A 24,025-nucleotide genomic window follows, 5' to 3' on the forward strand; every position below is an offset into this window, starting at 1 on the left:
CTTTACTTGTGTTGAATGTTTATGTAAAATGTTTTCCTCAGAATGAAAACGAAATGCATAATCGAGTCCTAACCACATCCTCCTAATCAGACAGAGCAACAGAATCAACAGGTAACCACAATTTTAGAATTGGCTCTGGCTCCAAAATGGGCTGAATCTGGGTCTTCTAAACATCCTGAACACTAAAACATCCCAAATCCACACTTCAAATCATCACAATTGCACGACTGCATCTGCACAGTTGACTATTCTGTAAAAAAGTGTTCTATAAAACAACCACGTCCATAACCAGTAAGTTATAATAGTTTTTATTCATGTTAGAATTTCTATCAGTGTTTGAACATTAATATTTAGAGAGTTTGTACAGTTTCCATTCAAAGTTTAAAATGAGAACCACACTAGATCAGAAATGGTAACTAAAACATCGTTCAGAATTGTTTGAATATTCACGCTCTCTGTTAACACTGTTAAAACGCTTTCTTTTCTGCTAGGGGGTTTACAAGGAAAAGTGTGCACTGTAATCACATCTCAGCAGTGTTCCAAAACATATTGGTATCATCATTACATATAACTCTTTAAAAATATACTTCTGTCAGAAGACTTGATGACTACTATGTACACTACAAAAATAAATTTTCATATAAATAAATTATATGGCATAATTTTATCTTTGTAACTGAAATGACACAAACCCACTCCTACCAAAACAGGCAGGCAATGAGACCCAGTTTGAATATTTTTTTTTCCTTTTAACTCCTTACACTAAAAGCTACAAAGAGTTCTTAATGTAAATGTTATATACTCTTTCCTATTTAACATTAGTAAGCACTCTATACAAATAAAAATCCATTAAGAAGTAAAAACATAGCTGTAATAGTGTTTCCAATAGAAATAAAATCCCTGCATTTCATGTTATAAACTGGCATGACAAATACTGTAAGAAAACATTCTTATGATACAAAAATATAAATATCACCCTTGATTAAAAAAGTTAAAAAACAAAACTCAAACAAATGTTGCCAGCCACTGAGTTCAACCCTGGCTATCGTGATTGACGCTGGAAAGAAGGCACACACCGCACAGAGGCAGCAGCTATTCAGGCACAGGCGTGTGTGAGGAGGAAAAGGCCAGGGCAGGTGGAGACACTGTGCTCTCCTGGCCTGTTCCTGGCCACCACTGCCCCATGGAGGAGAAGGGAGCGAGGCCTCAGCCCTGCCGCCAGGCAACAGTGGTGTCAGTGGGAGCCCTGCTGACCTCTGACACAGGAGCACACACACACTTGGCAGTTGAAGGTAGCTTCCAATTAGTATCATACAGTTTTGTTGCAGAGTTTTTATGATCTGAGGTCACTATGCTGCTAGTGCTAAATTGGGGCCCCTCATCTTTTTGTCATTAAGGTTTTTCAGGCTAGACAGTGAACTGGACCAGTAGGCAGTTACGACATCAACCCTTAGTGTACACTGAAACAGTAGCTTATGTATCACGGGAACAATACCAGGCTCTCACCTGCTCTTTGAGCGTTCACATTGGAGATCTGTAAACAAGTGCCTCATATCAAAGTGTTTTCAAGTGAGCAAAAAGGCATGGAAACTTGTGCATTCTAGTTATCCCCATTTGCTGCGCTAGGAAGGTCTGTGGGCAAAGATAAGACTCCGAAGAAGTCACTGGAGAAATACCCTTTCCCATCCAAGAACCAACAGCTGCCATTCACACCTACAGAGAAGCCTCACCAGTACCGTGTTCAGAAACTGAATGCTGGCTATGTTTACTTGGCTCTGAAAATACATTTGAATTTCTACTTGCTCTAAAAAACAGCTTGTAGAAGGGCAGAAAAACAGATGGAGAAGGTGGGTGACAGAGAAAATGAAAACTTTCCTTCTCGTATTTTAAACTAAAGTTCTCCATTCTTAGAGTTTCTTTCCAACCAGAACACATATTGTAGCATTTTTTTCCAGACCCTTCACCTGCAGCAATCCATCTTTAGTTAAAAAATAATACAAAAAGCTAAATTAGTTTTGCAAAGAGATCCCCATTAAGCTGTTTTAATTAAAAAAGTGCCAATGCAGCATGGGAAAATACAAACAACAGAAAAAAGAACACCCCGGCTTTGTGTGTCATTAATTACAGCCCTGGACCCAATAGAAAGCAATTTATATTAATAAGTGAAAACAGAAGATTTTTATATACTTTTTTATCCTTCCATTTGATTTTTATCGATTACTATTAACTTCCTTTCTGCCATGAAAATGAGGTGACAGAAGATACTGCTTTGAACACCATAAGGACAAAGCTGAGCTGTGGATACCCATCTGACAACTCCATTATTCAACTTCTAATGCCACTCATAGTTAACAGTATCAACATCAAGATAAAGTTCATGGAATTTCTATAACTACCAGCACCTTTGGAAATGACAAAATAATGGTCATAGTTGTTTGCACTTACCTGACACCTTTCACAAAAACATCAAAGCACTTCATGAACAGTAATTAAGCCTCATAACTCTTCTGGGAGGTAGGTAAGCATAATTATACCCATTTTACAGAATCAGAAACTGAGGCACCGGGCAGTTACATGACTTGACCAAAGTCATGTGAACCAAGTCATTCATAGTGTAGGAAGTGGAACCACAATCCCAAACCCTGGCCCCTGTCTTCTCTTCCATTTTATCTTGGGCCTTTGATGATGGCAATCTATGGTATACGGTAGTAAACACCAATGCAGTTTTCACTACTGCCTGCTATGAGGGAAAGGCAGACTCACATCAGCATCAGTGGGTTTATAAGCCCACTGAGGGTCATCATAAAGTGAAAGAGAAACTACGGTACACCAGGAACATACATATGCAGGCATGCACAGCTCCAGATGCACACATCAATACATACAGCAAAACAAAAACTGCATATAACTAAACCTATTTAAGCATCCAAGATTAACGTGCTTTTCTTCATATCTGCTTATTTAAAAAGATTACCACGCATAGCGTGTTTGAAAGTTAACGGTAACATTTCATACTACCACAGGGTTGTGATATGCAGATTTAAAATATTTTAAACAGACATGTACCTTTACAAAAAAATAATCCTATTACATAAGCAATATTTGCATAGAATTATACAAGTAAATTATACAATATTTAAGCAGCAGCAACTTATGCTGAAATTTAGAACTAGATTAAGCTTAGTTGTGGCACAGAGATCAATGTACAATAAGTTCAGAGCACAAATGATAATGTCCCCACTCTGTTGTCTGAAGCCAAATGACTCCAGATTATACTACTTTACACTGTTTTCTTGTATATTACATATGTGTACATCTTTTAAATACTTAAAGACATATTTAACAAAATAATACAATAGGTTACAGTAACAGTAAACTGTTGTCCTGATGCAGCATGTCCTTTTTTACAATATCGGGCAGTTCTCTTCAAGCAGTTCCGGAAATACAGTTTTCAATCTTTGGCCTCCTCTTCCTTCAGTTACTATCCTTTAAAAATGAAAGAAAAAAAAACAACAACAACAAATAAACATTTATTACAGCTCAAGAAACCAAACAAATCAAGTTAATCTAAGACTTGCTTCTGCAATCATTCTTACGATTACAGTTAGCAGTCAGGAAATGTGCACTTTTCTTTCACACCAGTCATGAACTTCCTGGTAAAGAAAGACCAAAAGCAGATGCTTTAATTTGTGAGCACCCAGCTTTTGATTCCTGCCACAAATTCAGTCAAAACTAATGACCGCTTCAGGGAGTGATAAGCTGTAACAGACACTGTGTACAGCTGAAACTTAGATTGCAGTCAAACTAGTAAAAGCTGACCCCAAGTATTTCTTTATTCAATACTACTACCCACAATACTTCTAGACTGTGAGGCTAAAGGCATTCAGGACTATTTGTGCATTATTTGCAAATTGAGATGCTTAGAAAGAAGCTTTGTATCTTCCTTGGCCCAAGGACTCCTCCAAGCTGTGAACAGGCTGGGTAGGGGATGCCCCACAGCTCAGCAGAGTACTGGGCAAGGTGAGGCCTTCCCCTCTCATTCAATCCATCACCTCAATGGATTCAGTCCTCACGACAATGAATTTTCACTTAATTTTCTTTAGAAGATGACTCATAAAGTAGTTGGCAATTTTACACTCTCCTAGACTATGTCATTCAGTCATCAGAGGACAGAATCCATCAACAGTAAATGCAATCACAAAGCTCATAACACATAACACAATGTGCTTCACCTTCCCCATGTAGTAAACTGATACACCATATGCATTCACTTTGCAAAGTGCTTGGAAATAGTTCATTTATGGACAACCCATACATTGCTAGTGCTGTAATGTGCAATGTTATCTAGTGCAAAATGAAATGTGTTCATTGTCAGCAGACTGATGATGAAGAGGCAAGAACCAAACTTATCTAAAGTTTTCCAAATAAATTTTTGTCTCTTTCTTTTGCACATCATTGCCTGACACAAATAAATTTCATAGATCAGAAAGAAAGGCTCACCTTATTCTGAGCTTTTGCTAGTTGTCCTCTCCTCACATTCGACATCCTGAAGCTCTATAACTTCTACTTTAGAATTTCTTCTTTCACACCGCACATTAAAAGGCACATGGGGGTCCTCAAACATCCCATGGTTGTCTTCATGGTGTCCTTCACAGGATGGAAAACTCCCCCCGCGAGAGTTGTGGCTGTGCACAGCAGGGTGGACAGCAACAGTCACTGAAGCTGAGGCAGTCACAGTAGTGATAGGCTGGCAGTAGGCTGATCCTGAAACACCCATGGCACCAAATGCTGGGCTTCTCATGTTATGAGAACGAGCCTTGTGGCTCAAGCGATCCTTATTGCTAGGTCCTGAATGCCCTTCAGTAGAAATTTCAAAAGCATCCCTGCGAGGGCGGTAAGGAGGTGGTCGCAGTCCTTCCCTCACTTCCCGCTTGGGTTGTCTGCCCTGACGCCACACTTGCTGCGTGCCGGTCTCTGGATTTGATTGCAATCTGGGACTTGACTGATGCCTTGACTCTGGCTGTACCACCTGAAAGACAGATGCACAGTTACACCTCTGCCATAGCAAGGACAATGAATACTATGCTCTCCTACATTTTATCCTAGGCTCTGACTCTACAAAAGTAATATTCTGTAGTCTTATAACTGTTGATTTTTCCAAACAGTTTTTGTCTGAAATTATAAGAACCTGGAAAATGTAACATCACAAAAATGCAATAGCTGAAAATATTATAAGCCTCCAATATGCTGGACCACATTTTCAAAAGGATGGATAACAAGCACTTCATCTTAAGTGATTCAGCAAGCAGAACTGCAGGCATTTGGAAAAGCCTCTATTCCATGCAGGCTATATACATAGGATGTTGGTAGGGTAGTTTGTATAGACTGTAGGAATCTGTTTTCTGATTTCTGTAAAAAGCGTGAAGCACAGCAGCCACATCAGTCAATAAACCGTGACTAACTTCAAATGTGGCTCTGCTTGTACCTATTTCTAGGCCTCTGCTGAACAAAAACAGATCCACATTGCTGCTCAGCATGCAGCATCAGCAGGGGTAGGAGACAAGAGTTTTTTCACTTCCCTTTGAAACTGCAGTTATGCCAACCCAGTAGCAAGATGCAACAGGCACAAGATTTGGATTTTTCTTCTGGACTCTATGAATCTTTCTCCCCAAAGTTTGCAGTCAAAAAGAGATATGTGAGATGGTGATACAGAAGGGGCTATATGGAAGAGGTCTGAATCTCTTAATCACTCCTGACTCTCCGTCTAATAGGTCATGTAGGACAGTCATCAAACAGACTGAGAGTTCTCTCCTGTGGTGGCTGCCAGTATGATGAAATAGCAAGTATACATGCCAAAGATTTCACTTTTGAACCAGCATCTCATACACAACTTGATTATCAAAAAAAGTCTTCATCCTCTGTTTACATGTGCTCTAAGTTTTGGCACAAAGTCATGAAATATAATTAGCTAGAAACATGAAACAGTCTTCCAAAAAAAAAAAAAAAACCACAGATTTAAATAAAAATTCTCAAACATTCTTGCCCTTCCAGCAGTCAACATGTGAGATACTTACAGTGGATCTTGCAAAGACAGGATTCTCAGTGGCTTCCACTACTACTTGATGGACTGGTACTGCAGGGGCTTGGGTGGCCTCATAATGATGGAGCTCTTCACTGATGCCTGACACTGTGGTTTGAGAGCTGTACTCTGAATCAGAGGAATCTGATCCATTATTTGTGTGCCCAGGTGGCAGTGCAAACCTCACAATACTGGGAGGTGGCTCAGGAGATGGTGTAGGCAATCTGTTTCGACCATTGGCTGGAGAAACCTGATGATGACAATGCTAACTATAATTACAAGTATTCAGTAACATGCAATTAACATTACCCTTTTAATCAGTAATGCTTCATACAAATGTTCCTCTGCTAAGCATACTCTTCAATGCACCTGACTCCTGTTGAATATTTCTACTAAACTGAAGAAAATGCATGAAAGAAAGACAAGATCTCCTTTTGCGGATATGTGTGTGAAAACAATTACAGAGATTTTTCTAGGTATTATTTCAGCATTTATATGTACATGCAAATGCATTTGCACTTACAGATATATAAATAATATGTGGACTTCCCTCCCCCTTCAGAATATATTAAGAGTGATTTCATAAATTGAACACATATGTATAGTATAGTTTAGTGGCTATCTGTAAACAGAGACAAATACATAAATAATATTAACACAATTGTATTAACATGTATGTATACACTGTTTGAATAAGGAACCAACAATCTGTTATGAAGAAGAGAGATGTCACACTATTGTCAAAAATGTTTTACTAATATAAGACAAACATCTCAAGTGTTACTACTGCTACACACCTAAATTGTGTACCACTTTTCATAAACACTCATACACAGGCCTGTGAAACATAGCATACTTTTACTAATGCATAATAATGCCTTCTATAAGTAACACCATAATTGTGTTAAGCACAGTGTAGGTAATGAACAATCAATATATGAATTGGGGGTATTTTCTTTCTTTGTTTTTTCTGGATTTGGGCTTCAAACGGTAAAATCATTGGCATTTAAGTGAAACCTTCAGCCTGTTAAGAACCTTCCTTGAGCCAAGAACATATCGCAGGGACAGGGGAGCCTTTTGGCAGACTTCTGGTCATGGTTATAAAGGTGTGGTCTGTGGACCACCACTGGTGTATGTTGGCCTGCACAGGCCTTCCTGGTGGTCTTCACAGTTAAATATTTTGAGGAATGCAATAGAAGCAGTGAGGTAAGGAAGGAGAAGGTATACATACAAAAGGAATTGCTTTTTGTAAAATACTGGGGAAAAGTCTAATTTTACAGACTAGTTTGTACTAACAGCATGCTTTGAAAAGTGTGCTTAAAACTACATTTGTACCTAGCTTGCTGTCAGCCTCTGAAACAATGATTATTAAAAGAAAACCCATAATTTAAAAATACAAGTAGAACAATATCAAATAAATATATAACTACAGCAAATTTAATACAGGTTTTAAATAAAAACAGAGTAAGTACTTTAAACATTTAAAAATCCAGAAAAATATAAAAATTAAAATGTTTATAGAAAAGAGGAGGGGATCTGGAAGGTGTGGGTGCAAAGACAATACTATTATTTCTTTTGATCACTGTTAGTTTTACTGACCTCAGGGTATGGTCCAAAGAATGAAAGAAGAACAGGAAGCAGCACCAATCCATTGAGAACTCCCAGAATGGTTAAGATTGCCAAAACAGCAAAGAAATACCTGAAGTGAGGTTTATGGGATTGGGAAAAGGAGAGAGGAGCCACTTGTTAGTTAGTAACAAGAGATTACGAACTACTCCTAAATATATTAGGATAATACATACATTAAATTGAATCTCAAGTATTTTTCATATTGTACTAAATAATTATATCATTTTCCCTGTACAGACATAGAGTTGTGGGGTTTTTTTTTGTTTTTTTTTTTGTTTGTTTGTTTTTTGTTTTTTTGTTTTTTTGTTTTTTAAACTTTTGGATTAGACAAGCTGCATTCCACAATTCAAAGTGTTAGTTCATAAAGGAAAGAAAAAAATTACATTTGTTAATTTCTCAGAATCTGGAAGTTTGCAATGTTATTTATGAATGTGTTACACAAACACAAAAATATGGAATGTGCAGTGAATAGCTGAATGAACTGAAAGCACAAATACAATGAAAAGGGGCCCCCATTAGTGAAAACCCAGCAGAAGCAAACAAATGAAGTGAAGGGTGTAGAATTTAAACAATTTAGCCTAGAAGGAAAAGAACTCTTCTTGCAGCAGCTAATCCACTGTGAAATGCTTCTGCATCTCACAGCAGAATCTCTAATTAAATCTCTAGTGTATCAGGTAAGGCTTTCCCTTGCTGTTCATTAATCACAACTTTCCGCCTAGAATCTGTGAGTTCCAGTTTTACCAAACAGCTCAAATTGCAACCTTCTTACAATACAGAAACCCACTTTCTGCAAAGAAAATGCTGCCCATTCTATAGCGAGCTTCAGCATTGTACTGAGTAAGAGCACTTCACAATGGCAGAGCTGCACTGCAGGCTAACCTTTTGTTGAACAATTTAGCATCTCTGAATACTTTTGTTTTGCGTCAGCCAATTCAAACATAAAGGCTGAAGTACTATGGAAGAAGAAGAGTGCACAAGTAGTTGTCCTTTCCCATCGTTGAGGGCTAAGGTCTGGGATCCTTCATGAATACCAAGGTAAACCTGTCAGTAAAAGGAAAGCCTTGCTAGCTGGTATTCGGCACAGCTGGGGCTCAGACTAAACTTAAGGCTGTGTTATAACTAATGATTTCAAGGATCCGGTCTTGGTAAATTCCTCGAGGAGAAGGGGTAGGGTAAGAACCGAGGGCAAGTTTGCTACTAATGGGTCTGCTGATTACATTGTCTAGCTGGCAACAAACTTTACTGCCCCCCTATTTCCACATCTGATCAAATATTTCAGACTCCTGTAAAACTACAAATACCCTGCTATTGTAAACATTTTGGAATTTCTGATCTACATTAGCAAAAATCAGCAAACCAATCTACTCCGTTAACATAAACCATCAGTACGTTATACTGGGACAGAAATCAACAACAGACATTAAAAACATTTGCATCTCATCCATCTAACACTAGGATAAACAGGAGGATTTTAGCTCTGACCACTCAGAGTATACAATGTCTGTTAATTTACTTAATCTTCCACACTGTTGGATTAATCCATCCCTTTCCGGAAGTTTGGAACCTTCTTCACCCAGCATAACAATACTTAGGCTCTGATAGTTTATATTACTGTATTATTAAAATAGGCCAACTAAAGTCAGATTGTGCTAGAAAATGAGAAACTGATGGCCAAAAAGAGTAAAATAATGTAAGTTGAAAAGTTGAAAGGCTCATTTTATACACGAAGAGAATCCAAATTTGGTGTGAAGGGCTGCCACAATCATTTATTTGCTATGACACAAAAATATGCTTGTCAAAATCTAGTTTGTTAAATTTGAAAGTAGAAGACCAATGTACCCCTGCAGTTTTAGGTTAAATGTGTAAGTCAAGCATTCCATCTCTCACAAGATCAGGTCCTAAAAGAATAATTCTACCTTATTTCTTCAACACCAAAAAAACAAAACAAAAAGATCCTGTTCTCTAAATAAATAGATAGATAGATAGATAAATAAATTCTATCCCCGGAGATGCAGTATCCAAGTAATAATCATCTCCATGAAGGTTTCATGAGGTCCAACAGAAAGCTTCCTACCATCTTGCTGTCTTCAGATCTTACAAATATAAATAAAAAAATCTTTGTAAGATTCAACAACCATTCTCCCAGATTCTGCCTCTGACATTTTGCTGCTGTTGTTATGTGGATGTCAATGAAGTCTAGTTATCTATCCAGCTTACATCTACCTGAGTGGTTAAGTTACCTTCCAGAGAACTTTTATTTGCCTCAACCCAGTTTACGGCTTGTGTTTTTTTGCATGCTGCAGTTTGTCAAAAAGAGCATGTGCTGCTGCTAAGATTTTACAGAGCTATTTGGAATAGATTGCAATCTATTTCACTGCACTTCTCAAATTCCCCAAAACGTGCTCTCCTCTCATATTTGACAAATTCACATTCTTAATTAAATCCACAAGAAACAGTTCACCTGTAGTTCTAAAACAGAAGAGCCACCAGGCTTTTCTTTACAAAAATTTAATATGAAGTTCTGTGGTCATGCTTATGGTTCCCCAGCTCCAAACAAGAGCTTTCTTTCTCTCTCCCTACTTTCTGCACTGCCATAAACCTGTCATATAAAACAGAAAGAGATGGCTCAGAGAGTATCACTTGCAGCACAGTTGCAGCACATTTTTAAGTTCGTGCGTCTTTTCAGTGCAAATTTTTATGCATACAAGAAGTCTGGAGCATCTAAAAGTTAAACATCAAACCCAGCTAACACAGGACCGTACCAGCTGTTTTGAACTGATTCAGAACTGTAATTAGCCAGCTTTTCTAAAGAGGGGCCATTTTTTTTCCCTCTCATGCTGGGAGTCAAATTTCCCTAGAACAGATTTTAATACCAGCAATACCAAAACTACTAGGTCTAGCACACAAGGAGTAAGTAGAACAGAAGCAAAGCAGGACCAAGATGCAAACATGCTTGATATGCCATGCACAACAATAAAAGGACAGATACACTGAAATGGTTAAATATTAAAAGCACTCTTATTTTTATTCTAAAAATAAAGTCAAGAAACACACAAATGCTTTACCTGACAATAAAATCAAACTCTGATCCTGCAAGCATTAATACTCCAAGAAGAGTGGACACAGCTCCATCCAAAACTGGTGCAAACATATGTTCCAATGCAAGGACAGCCCTACGGTTCTTATCTCCTATGGCAGTTAAAAATGCCTACAAAACAGTGAAATTCATTTAATTACACATATATATACAACACGTCAAACATCTTTTCTCACAGCATGTAGTTTTTTACCAGTTAATTATTTCAGTCCATAATGTATGAAAATATCTCGATAGCTGGCCAACCTTCCAGACATAGCCTGAATCTGCATTGATAGCACAAAGCTGCTACTGAAGTCACAAAACCAGAGCAAGCACTGATTACATAGAGTAATACTTTCAGAGACAATTTTGTCCTCTTGTACTATTTGACATTTGAAGTTGTCAGCTTTGCTTATTTCCACCTAGAAATAATTCAGTTCATACTTTATGTGTAAAAATCACATGGCTACTCTCCTCACTCCTGAAGGGATATGGGTTCTGTTACTGTAGTGGGAAGTCTGCTTTAAAAATAGCCAACACTGATTTTGGTTTTCCTACCCACTTGTCACTGATCATGGATCAGTGGCCTGCAATTTCATGCACACATTCTCAGTACAAGCATCAAGTCTTTCTGTCTCATTACAAAGAAGTGTCCATTGGTAAAGTGTATTTCTCTGCACATATCTCGGGATCCAGACCAACAAGATTACCAAATGATGAAGAGCTCCAGTGTATTCAGCACAATTGTTATAAAGTAATTCTGTAGACTGTGTGCTGCTTTAACACTCTTCTATCTTTTACTACTCGAAAGCTAGCAGCCTTAGGAATAATGCTGAACACTGTAGTATCTAAAATACTATGACTCCCAAAATGTCTGTTTCTTTCTCTCTGACTGCTTATTCAATGAGCTGCACCAGGAATCCTCGGTTTCTTATTAACTGGTCTTCTCAAAAATTAACAGTTAATTAACTAGTGAGTCTTCTCACTCAACAGTTTGAGAAGACAGCAACTTAAGGAATAACTCTTCTTATGATCTTTCTTTGGGAATTCTCCATCACCTGCTAACTACATGAGTTCATGCAGTTATCTTCCTTTTAGTCCCGATATTTAAGTCTCGCTTCTCTACAACCTTACTTTCACTTGCCTAACAAATTAAGGCTGAAATCAGTCAACACATCAAAAAGTGATTTGGTGGGACAGGCAAACCAAAGGTACTTACACATACAGAGAGAGATTTATAACCCTAATTTCCATTGCAAGCCAAACCATGCAACATTAATCTTTAGTATTGGAATAATAGTGGTCTGTGGAGTGAAAATTAATGTATCCAGGGTATTTTATATTCCCATATACAAAATTGATAGAGAGCTTCTCTCCTCACATTTTCCTACAGACTCTGTGCTTGATGTGCATTAGTGAGTTCTGAAAACAAAATGCAGCTTTTTCATGTGGAAAATGAACTCAAATCCATTTGAATGTTAGTGGTGGGCATTAAAAAAATATTATGTGATTCTGAAAACCTCCTTTCAAAGGTTTCTGTTCCATAAAATACAGAATGTACACACAAGAGGGAGCAAACAGCTACACAGCACAGCAGCAACAACAGCCACACTGCAGACAGTGGCTAAGAGAGTCTAGACTGTAGTGATACACAGTAAGAGCTCTGCTTTATCTACATTTATCTATCACTCAGACAGCTAGATACAAGACCCCTACTCATGACCTTAACCACAGCACTTAGGAACAATTGCATCAAAATCAACTCAATTCTTTCAGAAATACAAATGTTGCAAAAAAACTGTCTGAAGTATTTGACTGATTTTCTTCTGAGAATCACATTACTGATTCAATGAAACTAAGAATTTGTGATTAGAAGATTGATGCAATTTTATTTTAAAATACTATGTAAATGCTTTACGTACCAAAGCAACATGAACAGTGAATTCCACACCAATTCCAACAGAAGCAATCAGGATAACCACAGGGACTGCACTTAGTTTTATTCCAATTAGACCCATCATGCCAAACAGCTCCACAGTCATCAGAGCCAGCACCACCACCTAGATAATTTCAAACAGCTATTAGTAATTCTTCATACTCTATACAAATGAAGAAAAAGACACTTTAGAACAACTTTTTGACTACAAAATGTACCCCTCAAAGCAATCCTATGTGTCATTACACTCAGACTTGCTAAAGAGCTGATTTGAATTATACTCCTAAATTATCAGGCCAAGCATCAATTTTCTGTTCATTACAATTTACCAGTGATTTGAAAACCGTTTTTTGTTTTGTTTTTTGATTTTTTTTTAATGGATTCCTATCAAAGCATGCAATTTTTTCCCCACCTGTATTATGACAATCATTTTTTAAAAAGTAACTTACAACCACAAGTATTAGAACACTTTTTCGTAGAACTGTATATGTGAGCATAACTCTTAGTAGACTCGAAGCCAATAAGAAGGTGAATGCTATAATCAACTGATGACTCTCAGGTTCCAGAAAGGCTTTGAGCTTTGAGGATACTTGGGGAGATTCACATGAACAAAGGGAAATGTTACATGAGAAGGCAAGTTTTATTTTTCTTTCGTCTATCTTGTAAAAAAAATTGAGGAAAACGGAGGGGAAGAAATTCATAGAATCAACTTTAAAGTTTCTAAAACTGAGCAAAAATAAAATATACACGTTGTGGTGGGCTCTGAAAAAAACCTTTTCTAAGGGAAAAAAGTATGCACCACAATAAATGATTTTGCAAGTTAATGAATCAAGAATAATAACATAAATTGCTTAAGTGCTATGAAAAATATTCTAGACTAAACATTTATCTTTTAACATACCTGTCGTATAAACGTACATTACAAAAACCAGTAACCATTTTATGCTTTTGTACTTCAGGCATTTTATAAACCACACAATAGTTTATGGAAGTTAAACATAGGAACCTCATCATTCAATTTAACTCGAATGTTTACTGTGAGACTTACGGTGCCTTGCAAAAAGCATGGAGGAGTATTCTCTTCAATTTAGAATTTTATGACTCTTTCTCATCAATAGCCTAGTTACACTCCCTCCACAGTATGCACCGTACAACCTAAACATTTCAGTCTTTCCAGAAAGACCATATTCGAAAATCAGCAGGAAAATTTACAGGCAAGTTAGTCACAAGCAAGTTGAGAACTAACACTGTCTGATAAAAGAGGCGAAGGAATAAATAAATAAGAATAACTTCAGTATAATTCTCAATTTTCCTCTCTTCTTTACTTCTCACATTAATATGCATCTGAGCAAGGGCAAAAGTTTATATATCTTAATAAGAAACATTTAAAACTGGGAAAAAAAAAAAAAAAAAAAAAAAAAAGTGGCCAAAGGATTAAGGTTATTAAGGTTTGTACCTTTAGTGTGAACTCTACTCTCTCAAGTTGAATAAATATATAATGAATGATGCAATATACACACTCCACCAGAGGCCCAGACATAAACAAAACCTTCCCGACTACAGCAAGAGCTATGCTGAAAGGAATTTGACTTCAACAAAGACCCTTATAATAAACTTACAATGATCCCAGCCGTCCAGGGGTTTAGGAGGAAGAGGGCACACACCAGAAATGTGCAAGCCAAAACCACGCTAATGGATAAGAGGAGCCAGTGACGAAGCCCAATGTACTGCTCCCAGAATAGAAACGGGTAACCATTTGGGTAGCTAGCGATCCCAAGGCTGGTGTAGTTATTACAGATAGCTCTCACTTTCTCAATAGCTTCCACAAAGTCAGAAGTCTCACGCAATCCATTGAGGTAGAAAGGAAACTGAGCATATTCTATGGGCTCAGCTGCTGGAACTAAGAAAGGATAGCAACGTTTAAATGAGTGCTTAGGCAGAAGAAGATACACAGAGAGCATGATCAACAAAACATTTTGTTCCCCATAGCAAAATGCTTAAAGTTTTTAAATTTTAATTTTATATCTTTTGAGCAACAAAGATTTTAAAACTAAATACACAAGATGACTATACTTCATCATACAGTGCAAAAGGACAAATACAGTCTCTATTAGGTTCCCAAACAATTTCACAGTAATTTAAGAGCAACAGATATATTTTGAAGTATTTAGTCTTCAGTGCTACAGTGCATTTTAATGACTATCCTGCCAAAAGCACCTGTCTGCAGTATAAAATAGAAGATCATGTCGTGTTAAACATTTCATCCACATTTTATGCAAACACAGTTCCTTTGAAATTAGAGGTGATTTCCCTGTTATTAAAAATGAGGAAAATTATATTCAGTGAGGTAGGCTAATTTTCAGATTTCCACTGACTATTTTGAGCCACATTCAGAAATCAGTGTTACTTTTGAAAAAAAAATCCTTAATATAAATGTAATGGCTCAATAAGGAAGCACATAACCTGTTATCCTTCAATTTGACAAACCAAAACTATACATACCTCTTCTAGAGCTTAATGCTAAGTCTACTGTATCACATGAAAAAAAAAAAAGCTTCCACAACAAGCATTCTGTTACTACCGTTGTGTGTTCCAGACCCTGCAGGGTCATTCAGCTGACTTGCTAAACATGATTTGCCCTATTATAATCTCAACTATAAATTTTCATTAAGACAAGACTTGGCTGACTGCCAAAAAGCTCTAGGGTTCAGATTCACTGAAGTACAGCTAGTTTGTTACCCAATCACATTTCCAAGTGCATCAGGCCTCCCTCACATGCCCTCTCCATTTTCCCACTGGTGTGCAACTAGCAATCTTCCCAATAAACTCAAAGCTGAAGCAAAGCAATGCAAACTGGCTGCTTGGGAAGACAGTGAATGGCATAAAATAGGATTGCTCCCCTACATAAGTAGCTCTTGTACCTATTGGTGCTGGAAAGTTAGACATATGAGATAACATGATAAGAATCCCTTAGGTATTTAGAATTGAAGACAAACATGATATAATCTCAGTGTTAACACTTCAGAATAACACAGGCAGCAATTTCAAGCAACTTCCAAGTTCCTCCCACAGAAAAAACTATCAGGCAGCGCTAAAAAGTAATGTTTATTACTAGCTTTTAAAGGTTCACAGAATCACAGAATGTTTTGGTTTGGAAGGGAGCCTTAAGATCAACTGATTCCAGCTCCCATGCTATAGGCAGGACACCTCCCTCTAGACCAGGTTGCTCAAATCCCCGTCAAGCCTGGCCTCAAACACCTCCAGAGCCCTCTCTTGAGCATCCTCAACCACGCTGGGCAACTTGTTCCAGTGAAACTTCAAGTGCTATAAAATTCATTTTTCAACATGATAGAACACTGCAGTGGTACCACATTTGCAATGGTGCATTTGTCTCTTGAGGCTACAGAGTAACATAATATATTGTTCTGTTTATGCTTCAGAGCCCTGTATAGCATCAACCAACTAGAGTTACTCATCCTTGAAGGAAAGAGTGGGGGCACTTATATAAACTGTAGGACGTTAAGATGAAACGTTACTTACTTCTTAGCCTTGTTTCTGGCATATAGTCTGCTTTGTCATGCACCCATTCTGGGCGGTGAGGCCGGATGTTGGCTTGCGAGGCAGCATAGGCCACCGGGTCATTGCTAACCCAGGCTGTCAGGTAGATGTAGAAAGCATTTGGGTTAATGATTCCATCTGCATCCACCAGACGCTGTTTAGTCAACTGCAAAATGGAAAAATTAAGACTTTCAGAATGAGTTTTGGTTTTGGAGCTCTTGCTGTAATGTTTTCAGCAAAAACAAAAACAAAAACAAACAAACAAAAACAAAAACAAAAACAAAACCAACAAAAAACTACTCTTGTTTGACAATAAAATCTAAAAAAGTAGTGATAATAAAGTGTTTATTTACAAATTAATACTCATATAGCATTTACCATAACCACTAAAACTGTAGATAGTTCCAGAATAGAGTGAAGCAACTACAGCTGAATTCTGAGCCTGCAGCCACAAACAAAAAAACAACCAAGTTGGAGAAACATTTCAAGAAAGGGAAGAAAATCTGGCAAGAGTCCCTATACACGTCTGTGTGCAGTTAACCTCTGTTGTTAACGCCGAAGGAAATGCCACCCAGTAAATGGAGGAGAGCTATAAAAATAAAACAACATCTGTATAAATTTTGCTAACACTTGCCTCCTATGACCTATGTATTCAGAAAATGCCCAGCATCAAGAAAGTCGACAAGTGCCCTTTGTTACTCAGGTCATCATGAGCAACTGTATCTGTGGGGTAAACAGCAGTGGCACACTTCCAGCATTCTGTAGCCAAACACTCCACAGCTAGGGCCATGACAGAGGACCCTGGGGGTGAGAAGTATTATTGGTTTTTTTGTTTGTTTGTTTTGTTAATTTAACATTCTGGCCTGGCTCCAGCTTCAGGACTTTTTAATGAAATGAAAAACAACAGTGACGGTCATTTGAAAAAAAGAAAAGAAAAGAATAAAAAAAGCTAGATTCCAAAGATCTGGATTCAATTAATCCACAGGATATGCAACAACTGTATGTCTTCAAGCTGTCTTTGGATCTGCATAGTATAGATCTCTGCACCACACTTTTCTCCCTCCCAGGCACAGGAAATTGTATCAGCAGCTGTAGTCCAATCACATTTGTTCCACTGTGTACCTGGTACACACTCCCAAACAAAACCTCACTTAAGGTCTTCTATTCTACTCCTTTTATTTCCTTAATTCACTGCTAAAGCTTCAATCCGATCTGACTGCATGCTGCACGTTGCTATACAGCAGCATTTTACACATCACAGTAACTTTAAATAGTGTGCTCTATAAAATCTTTCACCTTTAATGCCAGCGAAAGAAGGAAAAACAACAAGCAGATCTGCCAAGAAACTCATTAGAAATATTATTCCTCTGCCTAAAAGCACATGGAATCAATAATGATTCAAGGAAAGGAGAAGTTAGATGATTGCAGAATGTCTTCTTATTAAAGATGAAATTGATTTAAATACAATTTTAGTTAAAGAAGTCAAACCTAGTATGCAGTCATCTAACAATGGCTACAGTAGTTGTATGCTGTTATAATCTTCTAAAAGGAGACCAGGTGTTCTATTCAGTAGTTCAGCCAACTGTCATTCCTGACTCTACCACAGTGTATCTGTATTTATGACAACAGTACAAGAATATTATACTACCATTCATCAGTTACCTTCTTCAAAATTTAGGTTTTTAATGAAGTGATAGCAAATACTAGGTGCAACATCCCAGAGCTGAGCAAAGTTGATCCTACAAGGAAATTTGATTCAAATCAGGAACGATGCTACTTATGACAACATGACTAGCACTGGCTCTGTGTCTCACGTAGGTTCAGCTCCATACAACCATGTACATAGATATGCACCTTCCAAAACAAATTCAGTGAAAACAGAGCGCATTTCAGACAGGAGCAGCATATAACACATCAGTCAGTAATCACCAGTAACAGGCATTCCCAGCGTTGATTGTGAAGGCTTCGCAACACAGCCCAGACAGCAATTACACATAGATCTAGCAATGTCAGCAAGGCCATGCAGTATGGTGTGACTTAAACATTTCAATGCAGAAAGATGGAAAAGTGACTACAACATGCTCTTTGCATCTCCTCCGACTCCTGATGACTTTGTGCAGTCCTGTATAAACCAATAAGGACTCTGATACAATACCTGACTGATGTCAATGGGCTTTGCTCGGTTGCCTGTTTGTACCAAGAGTTTGTAAGCCAGAACAGCATCATCAGATCCATTTTTATAGTTGTTATAAGTGATTTTCCCAGTTTCCCAGTCACTGTCAAATGCATCCTGAAGTCCTGAAGAGTCAAGAGAAGCAAAGAGAAAATAGAAGAAACAGGTAAGAAATCAGTATTAGAAACAAATTTCAGTAGGAAGAAAGAAGAATTACTCTTTTCATTGTAAACTTTGACCATCTATGGCTTAAAGCAAGAAGAAAAAAATCCATTTGCAACCTCTCATATTTGCACTCCTCATTCAGTCATTGTGTGGTAAGGCATAAGTACTGCTAGCACATTCTGTATTCTGTGCAGAAAAAAAGTGAGAGAAACAAGAAGGTGCACAGGAGAAGCCTCAAGACCATTCTTACATCATGATGAGCAGCAAAGCTGGATGCAATGTGCACTGGAGTTACCAATCATCACAACTAGTAACCTCATCATATAGAGGAGATTTGGGATAAGAATAAGACTCTCAGATCTGACATCCTCAGAGATTTTTCCAAGTTTTCATAGCCTCACCACTGCTTGACAGCAATGCTATATGTGAGACAGCAACCAAGCACTCTGCTTGGAGAAAAAAGTGGGGAAGTGTTAAAGATGTCTGCAAAAAAAAGTATTTTTCCTCAACGATATACAATTTCAGAATCATCACACTCAAAATCCACTACCACATTTGCATTTATTGCCCCTCAAAACAAAGCTGACTTGGATGGTGCCAAAAAAGAAGAGGCTGAAGTTAAGCCTTAGTTTAACATAATTGCCTGCCCTGTAGTTGAAGCCAGAGAACCAATTAGTCCATTATCTGGCAGAAAAACACCCTCCATGCTTCCCCCTTTTCTCCCTCCCCAGCAGAATCCTGGCCAAGTGCATTAAGCCACAGAGGAGGACACACACCACTCTCATTAACCATTCTGGGCTACTGCAGAGCACTGAGGCAACAGCTCGAACGATGTAACCAGAAATTCCACTACAACAGGAAAAAAAAACACACTCAAACTTTAAACTTCAAACAGCAACTCAGCTGCTTCTCGAGCACAGCGTGAGTGAACATGATTTTGTCAATTTGTTCCATCTGTTCAACTTGTGTAGCTAATACAAGTCGTGGGATCTGCTGCCAGCACATGTAAAGATCACAGCCAACACCTATTCAGTCTCAACTGTTATTTTCCTCTTTGCCACCTTTTAAGGGGGAGGAACACCTCACGGTACAAATTTGGATCATATTTAGAACAGGAAGCCACAGCCTGGTACAAGTAGGCTCTGTGCAAACAGAGGACAAACCGCATGTCCAGGAAAGGGAAGGAAAAGGCCAGGAGGTGGTGGTGGTGGTAGAAATCACCAGCCCACCTCACAGCTGCACTGAGGAGCTATAATGAAAACCATCATTACAGATCTGATAGGTTAGCTACAGCTGTAAGGAGATAAGAATGAGGGAAGAGAAAATATGGCCTGACACTGCCTTGGGGCCTAGGTGCTCACACCATCAAAAAACGCCCACTCCCCTAGAAAGCTGCCTCCTGTGCTGTCTACAAAATTGCTCCCACTGGTAAAGCCAGGAAGTTGGGAACAAAGTGATGCAACAGGCCTGCCAAATCTATCATTGCAGCCCCTTGATACTTGTCCAGGATGAGGATGCTTCCCCACCAGGCTTCTTGAAATCACCAAAGGAACTTCACAGCCCCCTTAACAGTGCTGCTTGTTGGTGCCCTTTGAGTGGGAAAACACTATTTAAGACTTGAAGAAATACATTCCCATCCTTCCAGAACACAGTTCGGTTCTCAGTTCCTCAGGAGGTGGCTAGGTCAGAACATTTCTGCTACCATAATTATCATATAAGTGATGATTTGGGGAAGTAAGAAGGCTGTGAAAAAAGCATGAGGGGAAAAAAAGGAGAGCCCAACAAAGACCAGCTCAACTTTTAAGTAGAAATCGTTTCCTTTGGTAACAGGAGCACGCAAACTGCTATGCTAACCAATGCCTGGGGAAGAATTTCCATCCTAATATGTAGGTAGAACTTCCAGACTAATATGTAGCTCCTGTCACAGGGCTAAACTGATATATAAAACCAAATATACTCCACATGTAACTTGACCAACCTGTGTTGAAAGGTATGCTAAAAAAGATGAGCATATTTTACACTGCAACAGGCAGAAGTTCAGCTCTTTCACATCTCTCACTCTCTGTCCCTTCACTGCTCCTAAAAGTCTGATAAACTCTCCAGCTCCATTCCCTTTTATATCTTTATTTCTCATTAGGTATAATTTCTTTACACTTTGGGCCATCTTATTACCGACCTTGCTGAAACTGGAAGTTTGAGGAAAGAATACCAAGATACCACTCTAAATTGAGCCTCATTTCCAGAGAATTTCAAAGTTTGATTGTTAAAATTTCCTTGAGATGAACAGCAGAGTCACTGCTAGCAACATATGCATTTTTATCATAAACTGTTTCCACCAACGATTTTAAAGACTTTTAATCTACTACAGAGGTAATTTAGATTAACAGAAGGCTTCTGCTGATGCCTTTCTGCAGAGAAATTTTTAAAAAATTAGGGAATTTGTATGTTACTTATGGGACATTTTTATATCAGCAGTGACTTTTGCTTTCTAGTTCAGAAGGAGGGGAAGTCCTGCAGAATTATGTGGGAAGCTGAAAAGGGGGTGAAGAAATTCCTACTTAACCACGTGAACAGTTGGCACTACGAAATATAAGATGACACTTTGCAGAAACTAGCCTAATTACAAGCCACCATGGAATTCAAGCTACCTCGTTTAAATTTGGTCACCTACAAAATAACATTTCCAATTGAAAGTTAACACTAGTCATTCATTTATTCAGTTGCATTTTCAGTAGCAGAAAGCACATCAATATGACTGAATACCATGAAAAAAAGTACAGGGAAAATTGCAAGGACAAGTGCATCAGGCTGACAGCACTCTTCTGTAGGGAAACTACAAGCATTCAGCTAAACCAAGGAGGCTATCTTCCTAAAAAAATGCTTTTGCACAACACTGTTGCTTCCCTTCAGTCCATTTTGTAAACTGTTGAACCAATGCAAAAATGTCAGAAGGCCATCTTGAACCTTTAATCTCCACAGTACTGAATTCCCAGTGAAGACAGTAGGAATTAGGCACATAGTTCAAAAGTCATTCCTACTTCTATTATCCTGCTCTCTTCAGCACACAACAATGCAGCAACAGAACTACTTCCATCTCATAAAGGACATTCCCTCGACCCAGACTAAAACTTCACCCCATTTGTAAAATCTGTTTTCACTTTCCCTTCTCTTCACTCCTTTGATTTCAGTCCTAGTTGGCAATGACCATGTACCCTTCCGTTCACTACTGTCTGCACCTTCAGATAATCCCTTAAATATGACAACAGTGACAGTTTTTACTATGATAGTTCACTTTCCCCCCAAGTTAATGCCTTGTATCCTTCTCTACTGCTTTGTAAATACAGTATTGGTCAAGATGGCCCAGTCTTAACAAAGCAGTTAGCTGTTTCATCCTAATTGTTCCAGTCCTGAGGAAAGTTGAAAGAAGGGGTAAGGACACAGACATAAACACTAAGTAGTGATCATCATGATTAATTTGAAACTAGTGCATGATCAAAAGGCAAAACAATATGCTGTCTGTCACAGGGCTGGCACAAATACTTGAACTATCCCAAATCAGGCTTCATGGAAGTGTCCCTGACCACTCCTGTAGAATTTTAGCTCTTTGTGCCCAGGGTACCAGGATACTCACAGCTCCTCTGAAGGAAGAACAGCAGAGGGGAAGGAAGGAAGACATGCAGGCTAAAGTGAACTAGAAAGGCAAGAAGAGAACAGTAACACCTCAAGACTAGCGGAGATGTGGAAAGGTCATATATGAATGTGTACAAGCAGCATAGAGGAGATACGGAGGCACTGGTTGGTGAAGAACAGACGAGCCCTTACCACGAGGAGGGGATTAGAAAGAGGCATCCAAACGTAAAGGTAAGAGGTAGCCTCTGAAGGGAGTAACAGGAAAGAAAGCAATCTCAGAGCAAAAGCAAGTGGCCTGGCCTCCAGCATTTCATTGTGAGAAGCCAGCAGAGCAGCAGATCCAAGACCACCTTTTCTTAATTTTACTATTGTCAAACTGTGCTCATGTTCGGCACTAATATGTGAAGATCCTGAACACAATCTGCTCAGCTACCTCACAGGTTCCAAAGGTAGAACCTGCTTTCCCTATTGTGGTTATTATTTGGTTGTCCAAAAGAACAGAAATAAAATAAACACCAGCATTATAAGAGATTGGAAAAGCACATAGAAATATGTTTGCTTAGGAAGCTACAGGGTATGTTAAGGTTTCAATATGGCAAAACACAAAAGTTGTACTGAATTTTCTTCCCATTGACACTGCTTTCTTCCCTTGCTTATGAGAGAAAAAAAAAAATAAGTAAAACTTACAATAAGGAGACTGCAATGAATGGACCCAGTACATTTTAAAAATAGAAATAAAACAATAAAACAGCTGAGACTCTGTTCTGTTTGATTCTACCGGTGTATTATATATGCAATAGACTCAATAATTTTACTATGTATGTCCTTTAGATGCCTCTGCTTTCCCAATACTGCCTAAGAGATTTTCAGAGGGAAGAAAATATCTCCAAATACTGGTAGTTATGTAAATGTTTTCTGAGAATCATTGGCTGCATCTGTCATCTGTAAATAGTTAAGGTAAAAATATACAGTCTCACTAAGCATAATTAATTTTTCTGTTGGCAAAAAGCTTGCTGAAGATCCTTTCAACTAAAATGGCAGAGGTGAGATAGGCATATTTCAAGGAGAGTGCACTTGCTCACAGCAGAGAATAGTTAAATTTGCTGAGATGTAACTGTACAATTTATTTTAAATACAAAAAAATTATTTGTCTCAACAGATGTTATTATAGTATCTTTAATAACTTTATTATGCTGACTTCGGTATAATTATCATCAGGGTACCTGAAAGGCTGTTTGTCTCCCATCTCAACCTCTACCCCTTTATAATTCAGCTCAGAAAAAGCAGCACCACACAAATAGCAAAGATACTTGACTAGAAATCTAGAATGTGTGGTGCACTCATGGTCCAATAAAATGCCTAAACCACACTGGATTTTATTCACGCCAGCAGTCTCAGCTGAAGCCAACAGGATTGCTCGTGCTGAAAGTTAAGCCCGTGCCAAAATACATTGCTGAGGTGGGACTTTTCATTTACTGTTCTCAAAACACTCAGCAAACATTTATTTTCCCAAGACACTGGACCATATTTGGCCACTAATTTTAATCAGAATTCCTCACTGTTGTTGTTTGGAAATTAATGGCATGAGATTGCCTCTCACACTTACAATCTTTAAAAGCTTCAAAACTGTCTTAAGGAGTAGTAAACTTAGCCACAAAGAAGAAAACTGTTGAAGAAAAAGGAAAGCAATATTCAAACTCAAATCAGAACCTCGGCATCCCCCTGCTGTAAGCAGTCTTTAACTGTGTGGCTATATTGGAAAACAGAAATATTACT

General features: G+C 38.2%; 1 protein-coding gene across 3 annotated transcripts in view; it reads right to left on the reverse strand.

The window, feature by feature from the left end:
• Positions 1 to 292: 292 nt before the first annotated feature.
• PTCH1 (patched 1) overlaps positions 293 to 24,025 on the reverse strand; it is a 66,527-nt gene continuing 42,794 nt past the window's right edge. For all 3 annotated transcript variants that reach the window (XM_048932134.1, XM_048932135.1, XM_048932136.1), the window contains 9 exons: positions 18,437 to 18,579; positions 16,264 to 16,447; positions 14,343 to 14,623; positions 12,710 to 12,847; positions 10,774 to 10,916; positions 7,679 to 7,778; positions 6,075 to 6,329; positions 4,501 to 5,029; positions 293 to 3,486 (listed from right to left, as the gene is read on the reverse strand). In XM_048932134.1, the coding sequence (XP_048788091.1) occupies positions 4,502 to 5,029; positions 6,075 to 6,329; positions 7,679 to 7,778; positions 10,774 to 10,916; positions 12,710 to 12,847; positions 14,343 to 14,623; positions 16,264 to 16,447; positions 18,437 to 18,579 (1,772 nt within the window). In that variant the 3' untranslated portion in view covers positions 293 to 3,486; position 4,501. The remainder of the gene's footprint in view (positions 3,487 to 4,500; positions 5,030 to 6,074; positions 6,330 to 7,678; positions 7,779 to 10,773; positions 10,917 to 12,709; positions 12,848 to 14,342; positions 14,624 to 16,263; positions 16,448 to 18,436; positions 18,580 to 24,025) is intronic.

Source organism: Lagopus muta, chromosome Z (genome assembly GCF_023343835.1).
Source record: "Lagopus muta isolate bLagMut1 chromosome Z, bLagMut1 primary, whole genome shotgun sequence".
NCBI lineage: Eukaryota > Metazoa > Chordata > Aves > Galliformes > Phasianidae > Lagopus > Lagopus muta.